The 14,336-nt window shown below is 58.0% G+C and overlaps 3 protein-coding genes across 3 annotated transcripts; 1 reads left to right on the top strand and 2 right to left on the bottom strand.

Annotated features, from left to right (window-relative positions):
• Positions 1-2,602: 2,602 nt before the first annotated feature.
• On the bottom strand, positions 2,603-4,423 carry SPA17 (sperm autoantigenic protein 17). The gene is made up of 3 exons (XM_063178540.1): positions 3,878-4,423; positions 3,353-3,423; positions 2,603-3,246 (listed from the first exon to the last, which is right to left on the bottom strand). The coding sequence occupies exons 1-3, from the start codon at positions 4,029-4,031 to the stop codon at positions 3,214-3,216; spliced, it is 258 nt and encodes an 85-aa protein (XP_063034610.1). The 5' UTR covers positions 4,032-4,423; the 3' UTR covers positions 2,603-3,213.
• Positions 4,424-4,571: 148 nt separating this feature from the next.
• Positions 4,572-10,096, top strand: SIAE (sialic acid acetylesterase). The gene is made up of 10 exons (XM_063178578.1): positions 4,572-4,667; positions 6,193-6,357; positions 7,382-7,545; positions 7,628-7,766; positions 7,852-8,035; positions 8,327-8,436; positions 8,520-8,653; positions 8,821-8,975; positions 9,058-9,253; positions 9,328-10,096. Exons 1-10 carry the CDS (start codon positions 4,616-4,618, stop codon positions 9,607-9,609), a joined length of 1,581 nt encoding a protein of 526 aa, XP_063034648.1. The 5' UTR covers positions 4,572-4,615; the 3' UTR covers positions 9,610-10,096.
• A 4-nt stretch (positions 10,097-10,100) lies between these two features.
• PANX3 (pannexin 3) lies at positions 10,101-14,320 on the bottom strand. The gene is made up of 5 exons (XM_063178582.1): positions 13,206-14,320; positions 12,392-12,534; positions 12,077-12,291; positions 11,306-11,970; positions 10,101-10,492 (listed from the first exon to the last, which is right to left on the bottom strand). Exons 1-5 carry the CDS (start codon positions 13,384-13,386, stop codon positions 10,431-10,433), a joined length of 1,266 nt encoding a protein of 421 aa, XP_063034652.1. The 5' UTR covers positions 13,387-14,320; the 3' UTR covers positions 10,101-10,430.
• Positions 14,321-14,336: the final 16 nt, after the last annotated feature.

The following is a 14,336-nucleotide window of genomic DNA, read 5'->3' on the forward strand; positions in this document are numbered from 1 at the left end:
CCCTGCCAGGCTTTTGGGGGGGAAGGAGGGGTGCCTTATTTTTTTTTTTTTTTTCCTCCCTTTCTCCTTTTTTTTTTTTTTTTTTTTTTTAATTTTTTTTTTTTATTTTCCCTCCTCCAATTTTATTTTGCAGCCTCCAACTCCCTCCTAACACTTAAAGGAGCCGGCAGCTCGCTTTGGAGTTTCGTGGAACACAACATCACATGCAGGGGATGCGAGCCAAGATGAGATGAGCCCTGCCTTTGGCATGGAGGGTTTTTTGGGGGACACAGCTATAGCAAATGGGGGTGATGGGTTCATTTTTGGGGGGTACATGACCCACAGTGATGCTGGAGGCAGGTTTTGCCCCCCGGGTTGGTTTGCATGGGGGGGAAAAACCTTCTTGACCTACTTAGGACTTGGTCCTGAAGGAGGGTGAGGATGAGGATGGCAGGGATGAAGATGGTGAGGAAGGGTGGGCACGGTGGGACGCAATGTCCCGCTGAGCACCCACAGAGCCCCGGGGCTGATGTGCCCAGCTGCACATCCCAGCAGAGGAGTGGGCTCCACTTTGGGGGTCTGGGGGCCCCTTCCCCACTCATAGGAGCATCTGTCCCCCCCACATTTGGGGTGCTCTCCAACCAGACCTGCAGTCCCAACCACTTCCACACCCTCAGTGCTCCCTGCAGACCCTGCTGCCACCCCAGACCACGCCGAGGGGCTGGGGCTGGCAGGGCGAGCTGGAGCACCCCGGGGAACAGGAGGGACCCCCAGGGCAATGCGGGGGGCTGCAGCCCACACCCCCCCATCCCTGCCTCGCTCGCCTCTAATCCGGGTTTGGGAGTTGCTAAGCAACTGCACAAGTCGCCCGTGGGCTCCGCGCCGAGGCTGCTCCATCCAGCCCCCAAAACACAGCCTGGCCCCCCCAAGGCGGGCACAGCGCCCCGGCCCACCCGCACAGCCCGGCCCCGCTGCCTCCCCCTGGCCAGGTTTGCCCACAGGGGTCATCCTGCCTGGGGGCCTGGTGGCTCTGACCTTCCTCTTTGCCACCATTATCTTCACCATCATCATCCCCATTAGCATCCCTGTCCCGCTGGCACTGAAATGGGCACTGTCCCCTCTGCTGCCACCAGCCCTGTGCCCATCCCTGACCTCATCCCCATCACCTCCACCACCTCCTCCATCCCCACCATCATCCCTGTCCCCATATCTATCACCATCCCTGTCACGATCCCCATCCCACTTCTCATCCCCATGCTCTTCATAAAGCCAATCCCCGCTCCCATTCCCAGCTTCAACCCCATCACCCCCGTCCCCATCCCCATCATCACCCTCATCCCTGGCCCTGTCCCCTGCCACATCACCATCCTTGCTCCCATTCCCATCCCACCTCCATCTCTTTCTCCACCTGCTGAGTGCAGATGGTGTCACCTCTTGTCCCCTGACACCCCAGCTCCCAGGACCTGCTCCCCATCCCACTCCACCCCATCCCATGCACATCCCACCACTGCCACCTCCCTCAGCAGCTTCACCCACACTTGGAGGTTGATGGGGGTCACTCCTGCCTCAGCACATGCCAGGCACCCAAACTGCCCTTGGGAAATGCTCCCAAGCATCCCCCAAATTCCCCCGTGAGGCACCCAGCTCTCCCACTGGAGAGCTTTTCCACCATCACTTCTTTCCACCAGCACACCACGGTGGGTGGGGGGTGGGAATAGCTCTGCTCCAGAAAACCCTGCTGCAGCTTCCAGGAGAAGCCTTGGCAGCTCTGCTGGAATTTTTGATGGGAAGAGATCCTTCCCTGGATTTTAGACCCTCCAGATCCATCACTGCCTGCTCCAATGAGAGAAGACCAGCTGTGTTAAGTGGGAAGGGTTTTTTGGGCTGATTGATCTGAGTCAATCATTCGGGGTCATGGATCTGAGAAGTTAGCCCCAAAAGGAGGATTAGTCCCTCAATTAGCCCCCAGAATCTGCTCCCTCCGTGGCAGCCGGGTCCTGGCAGAGCCGCCGAGCGCCGCCGTCTCCCGCAGGCTGCGGCTGCGGAGGAGGGACGCGAAATGCCAGAACATTTCTAATCATTAATGGCGGGTTTGAGCCTGTTCCAGGCTCTGCGTTTTTCTCCCTGGACCCCTTCATCTAGAGGATGCTTTTTCAGGTGCCCCAGCACCTCCAACATTTGAATTCCAAGGCAACAACTCAGATTTTGGAAGGGCAGAACGAGAAATGCAGCCGGCGAGACCTGCTGAGAACATCCCGCCGTCGTGGTTCGAGATGGTGGCACCGAGGTGTTAAAAAATCCTTTAAAAACAGAGGAAAAATCCTTAAAAGCAAAGGGAATTGGATGCTGGAATGCTGCCCTGGGCGAAGCAGGAGCCGGCAGCCGGCGGGGCGGTGCTGGAGGGGGGGTCAAGGCGTAGCTGGTTGGCATCAGCCCCGGCACAGGGTCCCCGCCAGCTTTTTTTCCCCATCCCTCCTTCCTGTTTTTCCCGGGGGAGCCGCTGTCATGCCCCGTGCCGTGGGCGAGCGCCACATATGGCGATGGAAAACAGGAAAGAGGGGGTAAAAACGGGGTGAGCATGGATTGGGGGGGTTCAGTCCTCTCCAAAAATAGAGCAGCCGGCTTCGACGCAAACCCCACTTTTTGGGGGGGATTTTGAAACCACGCTGTATTGGAAAATATGAATTTGACAAGTGGAAATAGGACTGGGGGGCTCTTGTGTGCCCCCCAGAATTCCATGGAGGTATCTCAGCTTATGGAGGAGCAATGTCACATCATTCCTTCACGCTGGGATGTTATGAAGTTTCTTCCATCCTCCAGGGATGCAGGGGCCTAAATATAGAGGCTAAAAATATCATCCCGTACTCAGCTCAGCCCCAAACCCAGGATTTTTCGGGGAGAAATCTCAGGTGATCGACATTAATAACAGCGGGGACCTCGTTAATAAAATTCCTCATTAAAACAGCACCGCAGGGGCAGGATGGGAGTGCAGCACCCACCCACGGGAAAAGGGCAGGAGCCAGGGGAGGACCAAGGGGCTTTTTTTAGTTTTGGGGTTGGACAGTGGGAAATGGGGGATTTGGGGCAAGTGCTGCGGTTGCATCTCCAGAGAGGCGTCCCAGTTCATGAGGGTTATGGGGACATGCTCCCCTTTGGCTCCTCTCCACTCGTTTTGGGGTGGAATCACAGTGATCCAGAGCTGTGCCTGCTGCCTGCCCCTGCTGGTGCTGCCTGCTACCCCTCTGTGTCCTTGGCCTCTTTCAAGTCCTGGAGGAAAGAAGAAAATTTAGATGCTGTGGCACAAGGAGGGCAGGGACAGGGTGGGAGCAGGGACCAAGTGTGGCTCCTGGCACCTGAATGGAGGACAGCCTACCTCGGAAGGAGGCCAGGTGAGACGGTCGTCCTCCAGCATGGCTCCCCATGCCACCGGGTCAATGCCACCAGCTGGGGAAGGAGAGGGCTAGATGCCACATGCAGTGGGCACCTGGTACCACGGGTGATGGGCACATGGGACAGGCACAACATCCTGGGCGATGGCACAAATGGAAGGCCTGATGGCCTTTAGTGGTGGACACTTGGGACAGGCACAAGGCTGTGGGCAACGGGCACAAGGGCAGGTTTGGGCACACAGGAGAGGCCTGATGGCCAGCGGTGGTGGACATCTGGGACAGGCACAAGGCCATGGGCAATGGGCACAAGGGCAGGTTTGATGTCCTGGTGATGGGCACACAGGAGAGCCCTGATGCTGTAGATGGTGGGCACGGGGGGCAGGACTGACACCCTGGGCAAGGGACATGTGGGGCAGGCCTGATGCCCTGGTGATGGGCAGATGGGACAGGCTGGGCAGGCAGGGCAGTGGATGGCAGTGTGGGGGTGGCTGCTGGGCAAGGCCACTCACCCTCTCTGCTCTCCAGCAGCTTTTGGAAGTACTGTGCTGCAAAGGCCACCACGTCCGTGGGCTGCTCCCGCAGCACTTCCCGCGCCAGCCCCTCCAGCAGGTTCCGGAAGCCGGCGGGCACCCTCATGCTGGTGTTGGCGGCGGCGATGGACATGGTCGCTTCTCCTGGACCCTTTGCAGCGGCACAGCCCGGGATTCACCGCAGCCCACAGCGCCCGGTGCCACCGGGCAGCGCCGGGACTCGAACCCGGGGCCCAATGTCTGAGGAGGCCAGAACCGCCGCTAGGGGGAGACACGCTCCCTGCCCGCCGCGCACGCGCGCGGCCGCCTCTCTCTACGCACGCGCGGCCTGTGCGGGGTGAGCGGGGGCGGGGGGGCCGCTGCTCCCGTTCCCCCGTGTGCCCCGGCTCCCGTTCCCCGGTGTGCCCCGGCTCCCCCCGCAGCTCCGCAACCCTCGGCCCCGCGCTCCCGGCCTTTCCTCTCGGCTTCTCCTGTCAGAGCCGGACGGGGCAGCGCCTGCACCTCAGGCCGTGCTGCGGACGCCGTCGCTTGGCAACCGCTCCCCCATGGGCGGGGCGTGCCCAGGCCCCGCCCCCGCGCGCCGGGCCCGCCTGAGGGGCGGGGCGGGCCGGGGGTACCGGGGGGCACCGGAGGGTACCGGGCGGTACCGGCCCGTACCGGGCAGCACCGGGGAGTACCGCGGGTCCCGGCGCCCTCGCAGTCCGCTGTGCCCCCAGGATGGCGGCGTGGGCGCTGCTGGCGCTGCTGGCTCTGGCTCCGGCGGCCGCAGGTAAAGGGCTGGGCAAGGTCACCCTCCGGCCCCCAGCCCCGCGGGCATCCTCTGCAGCCGGGCCCTGGAGCGAGCTTCCCCTGAGACCCCCCGAGACCCACTTCGGGGCACTTGGCACCGCCAGAACCCTTGGCATCACAGCAGCCCGGCTCCAATGCCGAGGGAATTCCCTAAGCCCTCCCAAGCCCTGATTTGGTGCCCTTTGCGCGCTCCGAGCCTCGTATGTACATTGGCATTTCCCCAACCCCTTTTCGGATGCCCCTCTTGGCGCCTCCTGTAAATCCTCCCAGCCCCACTTTGATACCCTTTGAACCCCCAGCCCCTCTTTGATGAGGTTGGCGCTGCTCTCAGCCCCACTTTGGGGCCCTTGGCATCCCCTTTAGCCCAGTTTTGATGCCTTTATTACCCCCCACCCATCTTTCACACGCTTTGCACCCCCAAGCTCTGCTTCTATGCCCTCTGCACTCCCAGAGCCGCGGTTTGACACCCTCTGCACAGCCTGAGTCCCACTTTGACAAGCGTGGCATCCCCCCAAGCCTCAGTTCGATGCCCTTTGCATCCCCCGAGTCCCACTTTGATGCCCTTCACACCCCCAGCCCCTCCCCAACGCCCTTGGCCCAGCTCTGCTGCCGTGGGACGATGCTTTACGTAAGGTGGGAGCCGCATGCGGCTCCTTGGTGGTGTCTCGTGGGCTCTCCTCCCTTCCCTCCTCCCTTCTTCTTCCCTTCCCTCCTCCCAGCTGCTTTTTATAGCTTCCACTCTTCCCTGGCGTCTCAGTTTTAGGCTTTTTTTTCTCCTCCGACTTGTTTTTTATATAACTCCCGGAGCCTTGTGGCATGAGGCAGCGGGACCAGCGATGCAGCTGACTCCTGAGGGGCCAAGAACATCGTTCCTTTCCTTTCCTTTTCCCCTTTCCTTTCCCTTTCCCTTTCCTTCCCTAAACCCAGCCTAGGATGAGCTGCAGAGCAGATGAGCTCTGCTCCATGAGCTCTGCTTTGGTCACTGGGGTTCTCTGCCCAGATCACCCCTCACACATTCCTTCTCACCCCCTTTTCAAATATTATTTTCTTTTCACACTGCAAAAATGGGGCTTTTGGGGGTGCCAGGGCTGAGCCTTCTCCTTCCATCCCCACTGAAGGTGCCTTTGCCAATGCTGCACACCCGATGTTTTCTATCCCACCCCTTGACAAACCTTTTTCCAAGGTAAAAATACATCAGAACATTCATTAGCAAGGCTGGGCTGGGAGAGACACTCCCATGCTGCTATTAGAGGAATTTTTACCAAAATCTGTACCCAAATCCATGTAATACAAGATGCAACATGGTCTCTATATTTTAGGAGGTGAATTCCCTCTTGTGGAATTTAAATTCTGCCTCTTCCTCAGCTCTGTGGTGGTTTTAACCACCTTAAAGCTGACCAGGAATCTGTAAATTAGGTGGGATCTCAAATAATCTGTATTTAAGAGGGGGTCAGGGTGGTTTTTCTCTTGGAGCTGATGATGTTTGCACTGTTTGCTGATTCCAGGGGGGATGCTCAGCTTTGCCTCCTACTATGGTGACCACATGGTGCTGCAGCAGAAGCCCTCGGGGGCCGTGGTGTGGGGCCACGGGGAGCTCGGGGCCGTGGTGACCCTGACTCTCTCAGGTGCCAGTGGCCTCGTCATCATGGAGAAAACAGCACAGGTTAAAGGTCAGTCCCAGACTTTCATTAGAAATCGATGGTTTTGGTGGCCAAAGAACTGCTCTGAGCCCAGATCAGAGCCAGTGGTGGGGTGGGTGAGACAGGGTTTGGCACCACGCCTGTGTTTGTCACACTGCTGCCCTGGGGCTGCAAGGTGCTGGTGACATTGTGCTTTTCCCTCTCCAGGGGACCTGGGGGGCTCAGCCATCCCCTCCCCAGCAGTGCAGCCTTTGCTCACTGTGGTTGCCAGCAGTGGCTCCCGTGGGCGCCCAGAGGGAGCCGAGCTGCTGCTGGAGTGGGTGGCACCGCACAGCCTGAGCCCAGCAGAGAGGCTGTGCAGGGGACAAGGGGAATTTACCTTCTCTCCCTGTCTAAACCAGGTCTGAGGAACCTCCTGAGCACTTCCAGGTTCTCTTTTGATCTCTGCCCTGTGGGATCTCTAAGCCCCAAAGGATGTTGCCTGTGCAAGCAGAAACTTCTTGGAGCTGGGAAGGCTCAGGGGCACCTCAAATCCCAGCTACATCTCTGCCTGAAGAGTTGGGAGGGAGCTCATCACCTTTGGAGGGTAAAAGTGCTGCCCAAGGGCATCTCCATAAGATGAAGAGCCTGGGGGTGTCTTGTGGGAGAGCAGCAATCCAGGAGATCTGCAGGATCCAGCCAGAAAATCCATGCTAAGCTCCAGCAGAATATCTTTACGCTTTGATTTGGCGCCTCTAAAATTAGCTGGAGACATCTCAGTGTCACACACACCAAGCTGCTCCTGTAATCCCAGTTCCTCCCAGCAGCTTCTGCTCTGACACACATTTGTTTTCCAGGTTTTCTTTTTTAACCCCTAAATTCCTGCAGGAGAAAGGTCCTTCTGATGCCAGAGGGCTTCTGAAATCTGTTTCCTCAACCTGTCTCTGTGGTGGAGAAGCTTTTCCCTGTTGCCTGTCCTTCACCACTGGTTTATGGCTGCTCATCCAACATCTTGGTGAAGGTCTTGAGTCCTTCATAAGGGTGGTGGAAGATAAGCACCATCCTCTTCCTCCAGGACCTTCTGAGACTTGGAGAGCTGTCCTGAACCCAATGGATCGAGGCGGTCCCTATGCACTGACAGCTGAGCAGGGCTTGGAGAACGTGACACTGCGGGACATCTACTTTGGAGACGTGTGGCTTTGCAGTGGGCAGAGCAACATGGCCATGACAGTCCTGCAGGTAATGCCCCTCAGCACAGAGCAGGCAGACCAGGTAGGGATGAGGCAGGGAAGCACCCTGCATGCTCCTGGCCCTTCTTCAGGTGGCCAATGCCAGCCAGGAGCTCGCTGCCGCCGCTCGCTATCCCTACGTCCGCGTCTTTGCTGCGGCGCCCGCCCGCTCCAGCGTGGAGCTGGAGGACCTGGAGCAGATTGATTTGCCATGGTCCATCCCAACAGCTGGTGAGTGCAATGTGCCTCCAGAAGAGAGCTTGGAAATGGGTTTTTTCCCACTGTTTCCCTTTGCAGCCTGCTGTTTCTTGAGCAGAAATCCTGGGCCACGGGAATTTCACCTACTTCTCGGCCGTGTGCTGGCTCTTGGGGCGCTCCCTGTATGAGGCTCTGGGGACCCCCATCGGGCTGGTGGAGGTGGCCTGGGGAGGGACCCCCATCGAGGCCTGGTCCTCCCGCCGGGTTCTGCAGGCATGTGGGCTCCCAGAGGACACAGGGAGGTGAGAGAAGGTGCTGTGGAAACGCCTCCTGCTCTGTACCACGCTGCTTTTGCGGAGCATCCTCATCCCTTCCCACCTCACTTCTTCTCCCAGAGCCTCACAGCCCCCTCTATGCATCATTGTACCCCTCTGGATAAAAACCCCTCCTATGCCAAGAGCATAAGCACTCATATCTTAGGTGGGTAAAGGGAGAAGAGAGGGACCCCAGATCTCCCTTTGCCGTGGTGCTTGCTTTAACCAAAAGGCTGCCATGGGCTTTGTGCCCCTCTTAAACCTAACTTTGTCTTCCAGCACCTCCCCACATCAGCATCCCTCTGGCCCAAAAACGCCCTCGGTGCTCTGGAATGCCATGATCCACCCACTGCTCAACATGACCCTGCGGGGCGTCGCTTGGTACCAGGGTGAGCCCCCATTTCTGTCCCCTGGGGTGGAGCAGCCCCCACTGTCCCACCAAGCTCTCACCAGCCCTTCTTTCTGGGGACAGGTGAGGAGAATACCCTGCTGAACACAGACCAGTACAACTGCACCTTCCCTGCACTCATTGCTGACTGGCGCTGGGCGTTCCACAGCGGATCAGCCGGACAGACGGAGCCACGTCTCCCCTTTGGCTTTGTGCAGGTGTGGGGGGTGAGAGGGGTGACATCCTCCCTTGTCCTTGGGGGATGCCCAGGGAGAGGATGCTGTCAACACAAATGCATCCTGCCAAGTGCTGAAAATCACAGGCAGGACCACAGTGGCCAGGTTTGGGATCTGAGCCAGCCCCCCATGTCCCCTGTGCCTCACAGCTGTCCACCTACCGCCGTGAGAGTGCAGATGACAGCTTTGCCCGGCTCCGCTGGCACCAGACAGCCGACCTGGGCGTTGTTCCCAATGCCAGGATGCCCAGCACTTTCATGGCTGTGGCCATGGATCTGGGGGATGAGCACTCTCCCTATGGCAGGTGAGTGAGTCCTGGGCTGGGGTGAGGGTGTAGGGATGGAGGGTTTGGGTTCCAGCTCCATCTTTCCCCTCTTCCTGCGCAGTGTCCACCCCCGGGACAAGCAGAGCGTGGCTCACCGACTGCTGCTGGGTGCCTTGGCTGTGGCCTATGGGGACAAGGGCCTAGTGTTCCAGGGACCATTTCCCACCAGGGCTGTCCTGGAGGTGACCAGGGGGCTGCTGAATGTCACCTACAGCCAGGAGCTCATCTGGCGCCAGAGGGACGCACAGGCATTTGAGGTGAGGAGTGGGATATCCTCTCCAAAGAGCTGCAGAAGGGAAGGCAGCACTGACGGGGTTTCTCTGCTCCCCAGGTGTGCTGCTCCAGCCCGGCCTTCCCGTGCCAGTGGCTGCTGGCACCAGTGGTGGCAGTAAGGTCCCACATGGTGACGCTGGCCCTGAGTGGCTGCAGGACACTCGTGCTGGGGCTGCGCTATGCCTGGGCTGAGTGGCCCTGTGAGTACCTGGCCTGTCCCCTCTACAACTCCCAGGGGCTGCCTGCACCCTCCTTCCTGCTGGACACCGTCCCTGCAGGGAGCACTGCTGAAGGGAGGGAGCTGCTGCTCCTCCCCAGCTCTGGGTTCCCCCTAAATTAGGGAGATGAGTGAGCTCAGAGCTCTGGCAAAGCACTCATGGCTCCTGGCACTGTCCCTTCCCAAGCCATGGAATCAGAGACTTCATTACTCCCTTATTAATTAAACAAGTTTTCAGCTCCTCTGTGGACTCAAGCCAAGGCTGCAGGGTGGGGGGAAGAGGGAAAAGCCAATTTACAATTAAATATATGAAAAATTATGTAAGGCAAAGCAGGAGGACACAGCAATGGGAGCTGAACCCCTCACTGCTGCTCCCTTGCCTATGGAGCTGGTCCTGGCCCCCCAGACACCCCATTTCTCTGGGCATGGACTGCTGATCCCCAGGGTAGGGTGCTCACAGGATCCAGGGATCAGCTTCCAGCTGCAGGGTGGACAGAGGAGCTCTGCCAAAAAAACATGGCCAAACAGTAAGGCTGGGCTGGGACAGGGAACTGTGGAGGGCTGCGAGTGCCTTCCACCTCCCTCTCTTAATAAAAAGTTAATAAACCAACTCATTTTATTCCTGGATCTCTCATTTTATTCCTAGATCTTTTTTTTCCTTCAGATGAGCGTTCCTAATCCTCCATGCCCCACTTCTTGCCAAAAGAGCATGGAAATTTGTGTGGAAGAGGCACAGCGTGGCACCCAGTGCTTAGAATGAGAGACCCAAGAGGTTCTGCACAAAATATTGATTGTTTAACCCTTTTTGGCTGGACAAATGTACAAAAGAAGGGGAAGGCCAGGTGTAGGAAGCACAGGTGGGTTCAGCCTGGCTGCTGCAGTAGAGCTGTGTCAGAAAAGTGGATCCTGGGTTGACAGGATCCCTCCTGCTGCCTCCTCCTGGGTCAGGCAGAGCCGAGTGAGTCCCGTGAGGCTTTTCCCATCCTTTCCACTCCAGGCTTTGGTTCTAGACAAAGGGGGAAGAGCAAGCAGTTAATTAGCTGGGCAATGGCAGACTGGGATCTGGGCTTTTTCCAGCACCGAGTAACTGGCCCAGGAGCCAGCTGTGCTGGCCCTGGGTTGCCATAGTAACGAGGATGCAGAATCCAGCTCAGTCTGTGGATTTTTTAAAACATAATTCAGACTGTGTGTTTAGGACCAGGAGTGAAGCCCAGGCCTCTCAGCTCCTACCTGTGGGGCTGGGCTGTCTCCCACAGCCTGCAAACCACTTGCCATGGGCACCAGGGGTCCCTGTGAGACCCCAGAGGAGGCATCCAGCTCCCCAGACACATGGGAGAGGGAGCAGTGCAGGTCCTGGGAATGTGGTTTTATCTTGGAACCCATGTCCATCTCCACACACAGCACCACTGTGCCCACCAGTGCCATATGAACAGGAGAAAGGATGCAGGCATGGCATCCTTGGCATCAGCCCCCCAGGATTTGAAACTCCCAACCCCACTCCCAGCAGGATGAGCTGCCAAAAACAGGGACCCTCCCAGCCCTGCAGTTTGCCCAGAGCTTGGATTTAAGCAGCAATCTCTTGGCTTGCTGTTCCTATAGCAACCCCTGCCCACACTTTGGATCGAAGTAGCATCACACTCTGCATGCCAGAACCCCTTTCAGGATTTGTCAGCCCTCACAGTGACCCCCAGCTATGCCCCAAACCCCTTAAAGTCTTGGCAAAGGATTGAGGGTGGTCCAGCCACATATTGAGGGTGGGATCTTATGGTGTGGGAGCCAAGAGAAGAGGGAGGAAGCTGTCTCTGCCCTAAAAGCCTACCTAGGGCTGCACCATTGGAGAGGGCTGTGCTGCCTTCGGCCTCGGGGGTGCAGGATTGGTGTTTGGGCTTGGTGGTCTCCAGCCCAGCCAGCAGTGTCATGAAGTCAATGACAGTGTCGATGTCCTCCTTGTTGGCAGTGGCTTCCCTCAGGGCGCTGACGGCGTTGAGGCGGCTGAAGGAGGTCAGCTCGGAGATGTTGGCACGGAGGAAGAGGAGGATGACGTTGAGGTCGTTGAGGGGGCAGGTGAGCATCCTGCGACTGAGCAGGTCGAAGGCAGGCAGCATCTCGTAGACAGAGAGCAGCCCCTTGTCCCACTGGCAGAGCTGCAGGGCGTTGTAGATGACCACGGGGATGAGGAGGACATAGACACTGCCAACGGAGAGGCTGATGAGCTGGAACACGGAGAAGAAGACCAGCTTGCAAGGGATGAGCGACGGGATGTGCGGCTCTGCCTCGAGCAGCCCCGTTTTGATGGAGCAGCTGAACTCATCCTGGAAGAAGATGTTAAGGTGGAGAAAGACCAGGTAGAGGCAGGTGGCAGCCAAGAAGAGGAGCAGGAGCAGGTTCCTCAGGATGTAGATGAACACCAGGCCGTGGGCATGCTGCTTGCAGGTCAGGTACCGCTCCAGCAACGGGAACTCGAAATACCTCTCCCGGCGGGCCCTGGGGGTGGAGGGACACAGGGGGAGTGAGAGCCACCCCCCATTTCACCCAGGTCCATCCTGGGTGGAGGGACTCCAAGGGCCACGGTGACCTGGCCTGGCCTCACCTCTCGTACTCCTCCCAGAATTGCTCTGGCTCAGCACTGGCCTGCTGCACCTTCTTCATGTGCTGCACCAGGCGCACGGAGCGGTTGTAGGATTTGTCCAGCTCGTCGATGATGAAGAGGAGGTCGCAGTGCAGGGCGGGGGCAGCAGCGTAGCGCCACAGCAGGTACGGCAGGTACATCAGCACCGCCACCACCAGCAGCGAGTAGGGGAAGGCCTGGGCAGAGAACACGAACGGTCACGGAGGATGTGGAGTTGCTCTTGCTGCGGACATCCAGATGGGATGCAGGGGCACCCAGAGGTGACTTTGAGCCTACCTTGAGAGCCCAGAGGGACTTGGTGATGGCACGTCCCTCGGCGTCGAAGCCGTGGTGGATGAGGGAGTCCCAGCAAGCCGTGTCAGTGTAGGCGGACTGCTTCCCCGTGAAGTTGGTGGGAGAGAAGCAGCTGATCTGGGAGCCTGGGGCGAGGAGGAGGAGAGCAAATCTCAGCCATGGAGGGTGGAGGAACACTCCAAAGCCACAAGCAAATGCCTTACAGGAGGGTAATTACATCTCAGGCATTGCTTTGAATCAAAAAAAGCCTTTTTCATGGTCGTTTTGGAGCTGCTGTGTTTCTAGCCAGGACTTTTCCATTTCTTCCCAAACACAAACCCTTTGTGTGTAGCAGTGTGTACACAGTGTAGGGAATTACAGACTAACAACTAACCAGCCAGAAACTGGAGTAATACCAAACCCTCAGGGAGAGCAGTTAGATGGTGGCCAAGGCCAGATTTAGCCTGAGGTCACAATGTATCTCTCCATGCTGCTGGCACCCTCCTCTCCTCTTCATCCTCCTTGGAAACCAGCCCATGGCACCCAAAGGTGCTGGGCACAAGCAGCCGAGGCTGGGCATTGACTCAGTGCTGCTCCTGGGATTAGCACAGCTGTTCCCATGCTCTCCCACTGAATTATGATCCATTAAAAACAATCAATAAACACCCATGAGGCAGAACAGCTCCTAAAACTGTTCCAGGCTGTTCCGCTTCGGATCACCACACCATCAAGAATACAAGGGATTTGCCACAACAACCAAACCACCTGTGATGATTGCCCACGACCTGGAGAACGCGTTGGAAAAGCCACAACTCACCAGCAGAGAACTCCCGGGCGAAAGCCAGCGAGACGAGGAAGAGGGGCAGCCCCACGGTGACAAACTTCAGCAGGCGATCGCTCGGCAGCTCCAGCCGCAAGCCCTTGGCCCGGGAACTGCTGGGATCCGGGAGCAGAGCATCAGAGAGCATGTACTCGGCAGCTGTGTGCGACAGGGACATCTTGAAGTGAGGAAGGGACACTGATGAGGGCTGCCCGAGGTGTGACTGCCGGGCTGAGTGAGGAGTCCCTGCCGAGAGCCTGAGTGCTGTGTCCGGCAGCTGTGAACGACAGCTCAGGCAGGGCGTTAAATCACCTCGTAATTACAGGGGAAACCTTTTCACAAGCAGAAATAGAAAAAACCCACCCCAGCACCGCAGCTCTGCTCCCTGACAGCATCCTGCAGGGCAGCGTTCCTGCCCGGCCGCGGCCGCTCCCGGCTCCCCGTGGTTTTACCGCCCTCTCTCATCAGCCAGCAGATTTCTGGCGCTGTGGCCCCAGGGCATGGGGGTCCCCAGCTATTTTCAGCAGAGAGCCAGGGGACTGGGCCCACCCACAGCAAAAAGCCCCAGCCAGATACACAGTGGCCCTGGGGGGTATAAAATCCCCTTTGCAGCATCCAAACCAGCCAGAGGGGCCAGAGAACATCCTGCTGCCCAGCTCCAAGCTCCTCAGACAGGTCAGGAGACACCAAATGAGGTAATAGTGAGGCAGAACATCTGCAATTCCCCACACACCGCAACACCCCATATCAGCGGTCCCTCCTCTTCCTCCCTCTCAGGGCACAGGCAGAAGAATCTGGCCCCAAGGAAAGCTCCCAAGAGCAGGGGACCCCAATAAGGGATTCTAAAAATAAGGAATAGGTAACTGAAGGAGCAGTTACAGAACAGTTTCCCAGCAGCACAGTGCTGAGAAACCCACACCAAGGCTGCTTGCTGGCAGCACAGAGCAGGGGCAGTGTCAGAGCTGCTCAGCCCAGCCAAGCCAAGCAACTCCACGTTGTGCAGTCTCTCAACGCAGCAAAAAAATACCACAGCCACTGCCAAATTGCACTTTCGATGGATTTTCCAGTGAAGGGACTCTCCAAATCTGAGCCAAACAACTCTGGAGAGACAACAGGTCTGCTCAAAGC

Source organism: Melospiza melodia, chromosome 29, assembly GCF_035770615.1.
Source record: "Melospiza melodia melodia isolate bMelMel2 chromosome 29, bMelMel2.pri, whole genome shotgun sequence".
NCBI lineage: Eukaryota > Metazoa > Chordata > Aves > Passeriformes > Passerellidae > Melospiza > Melospiza melodia.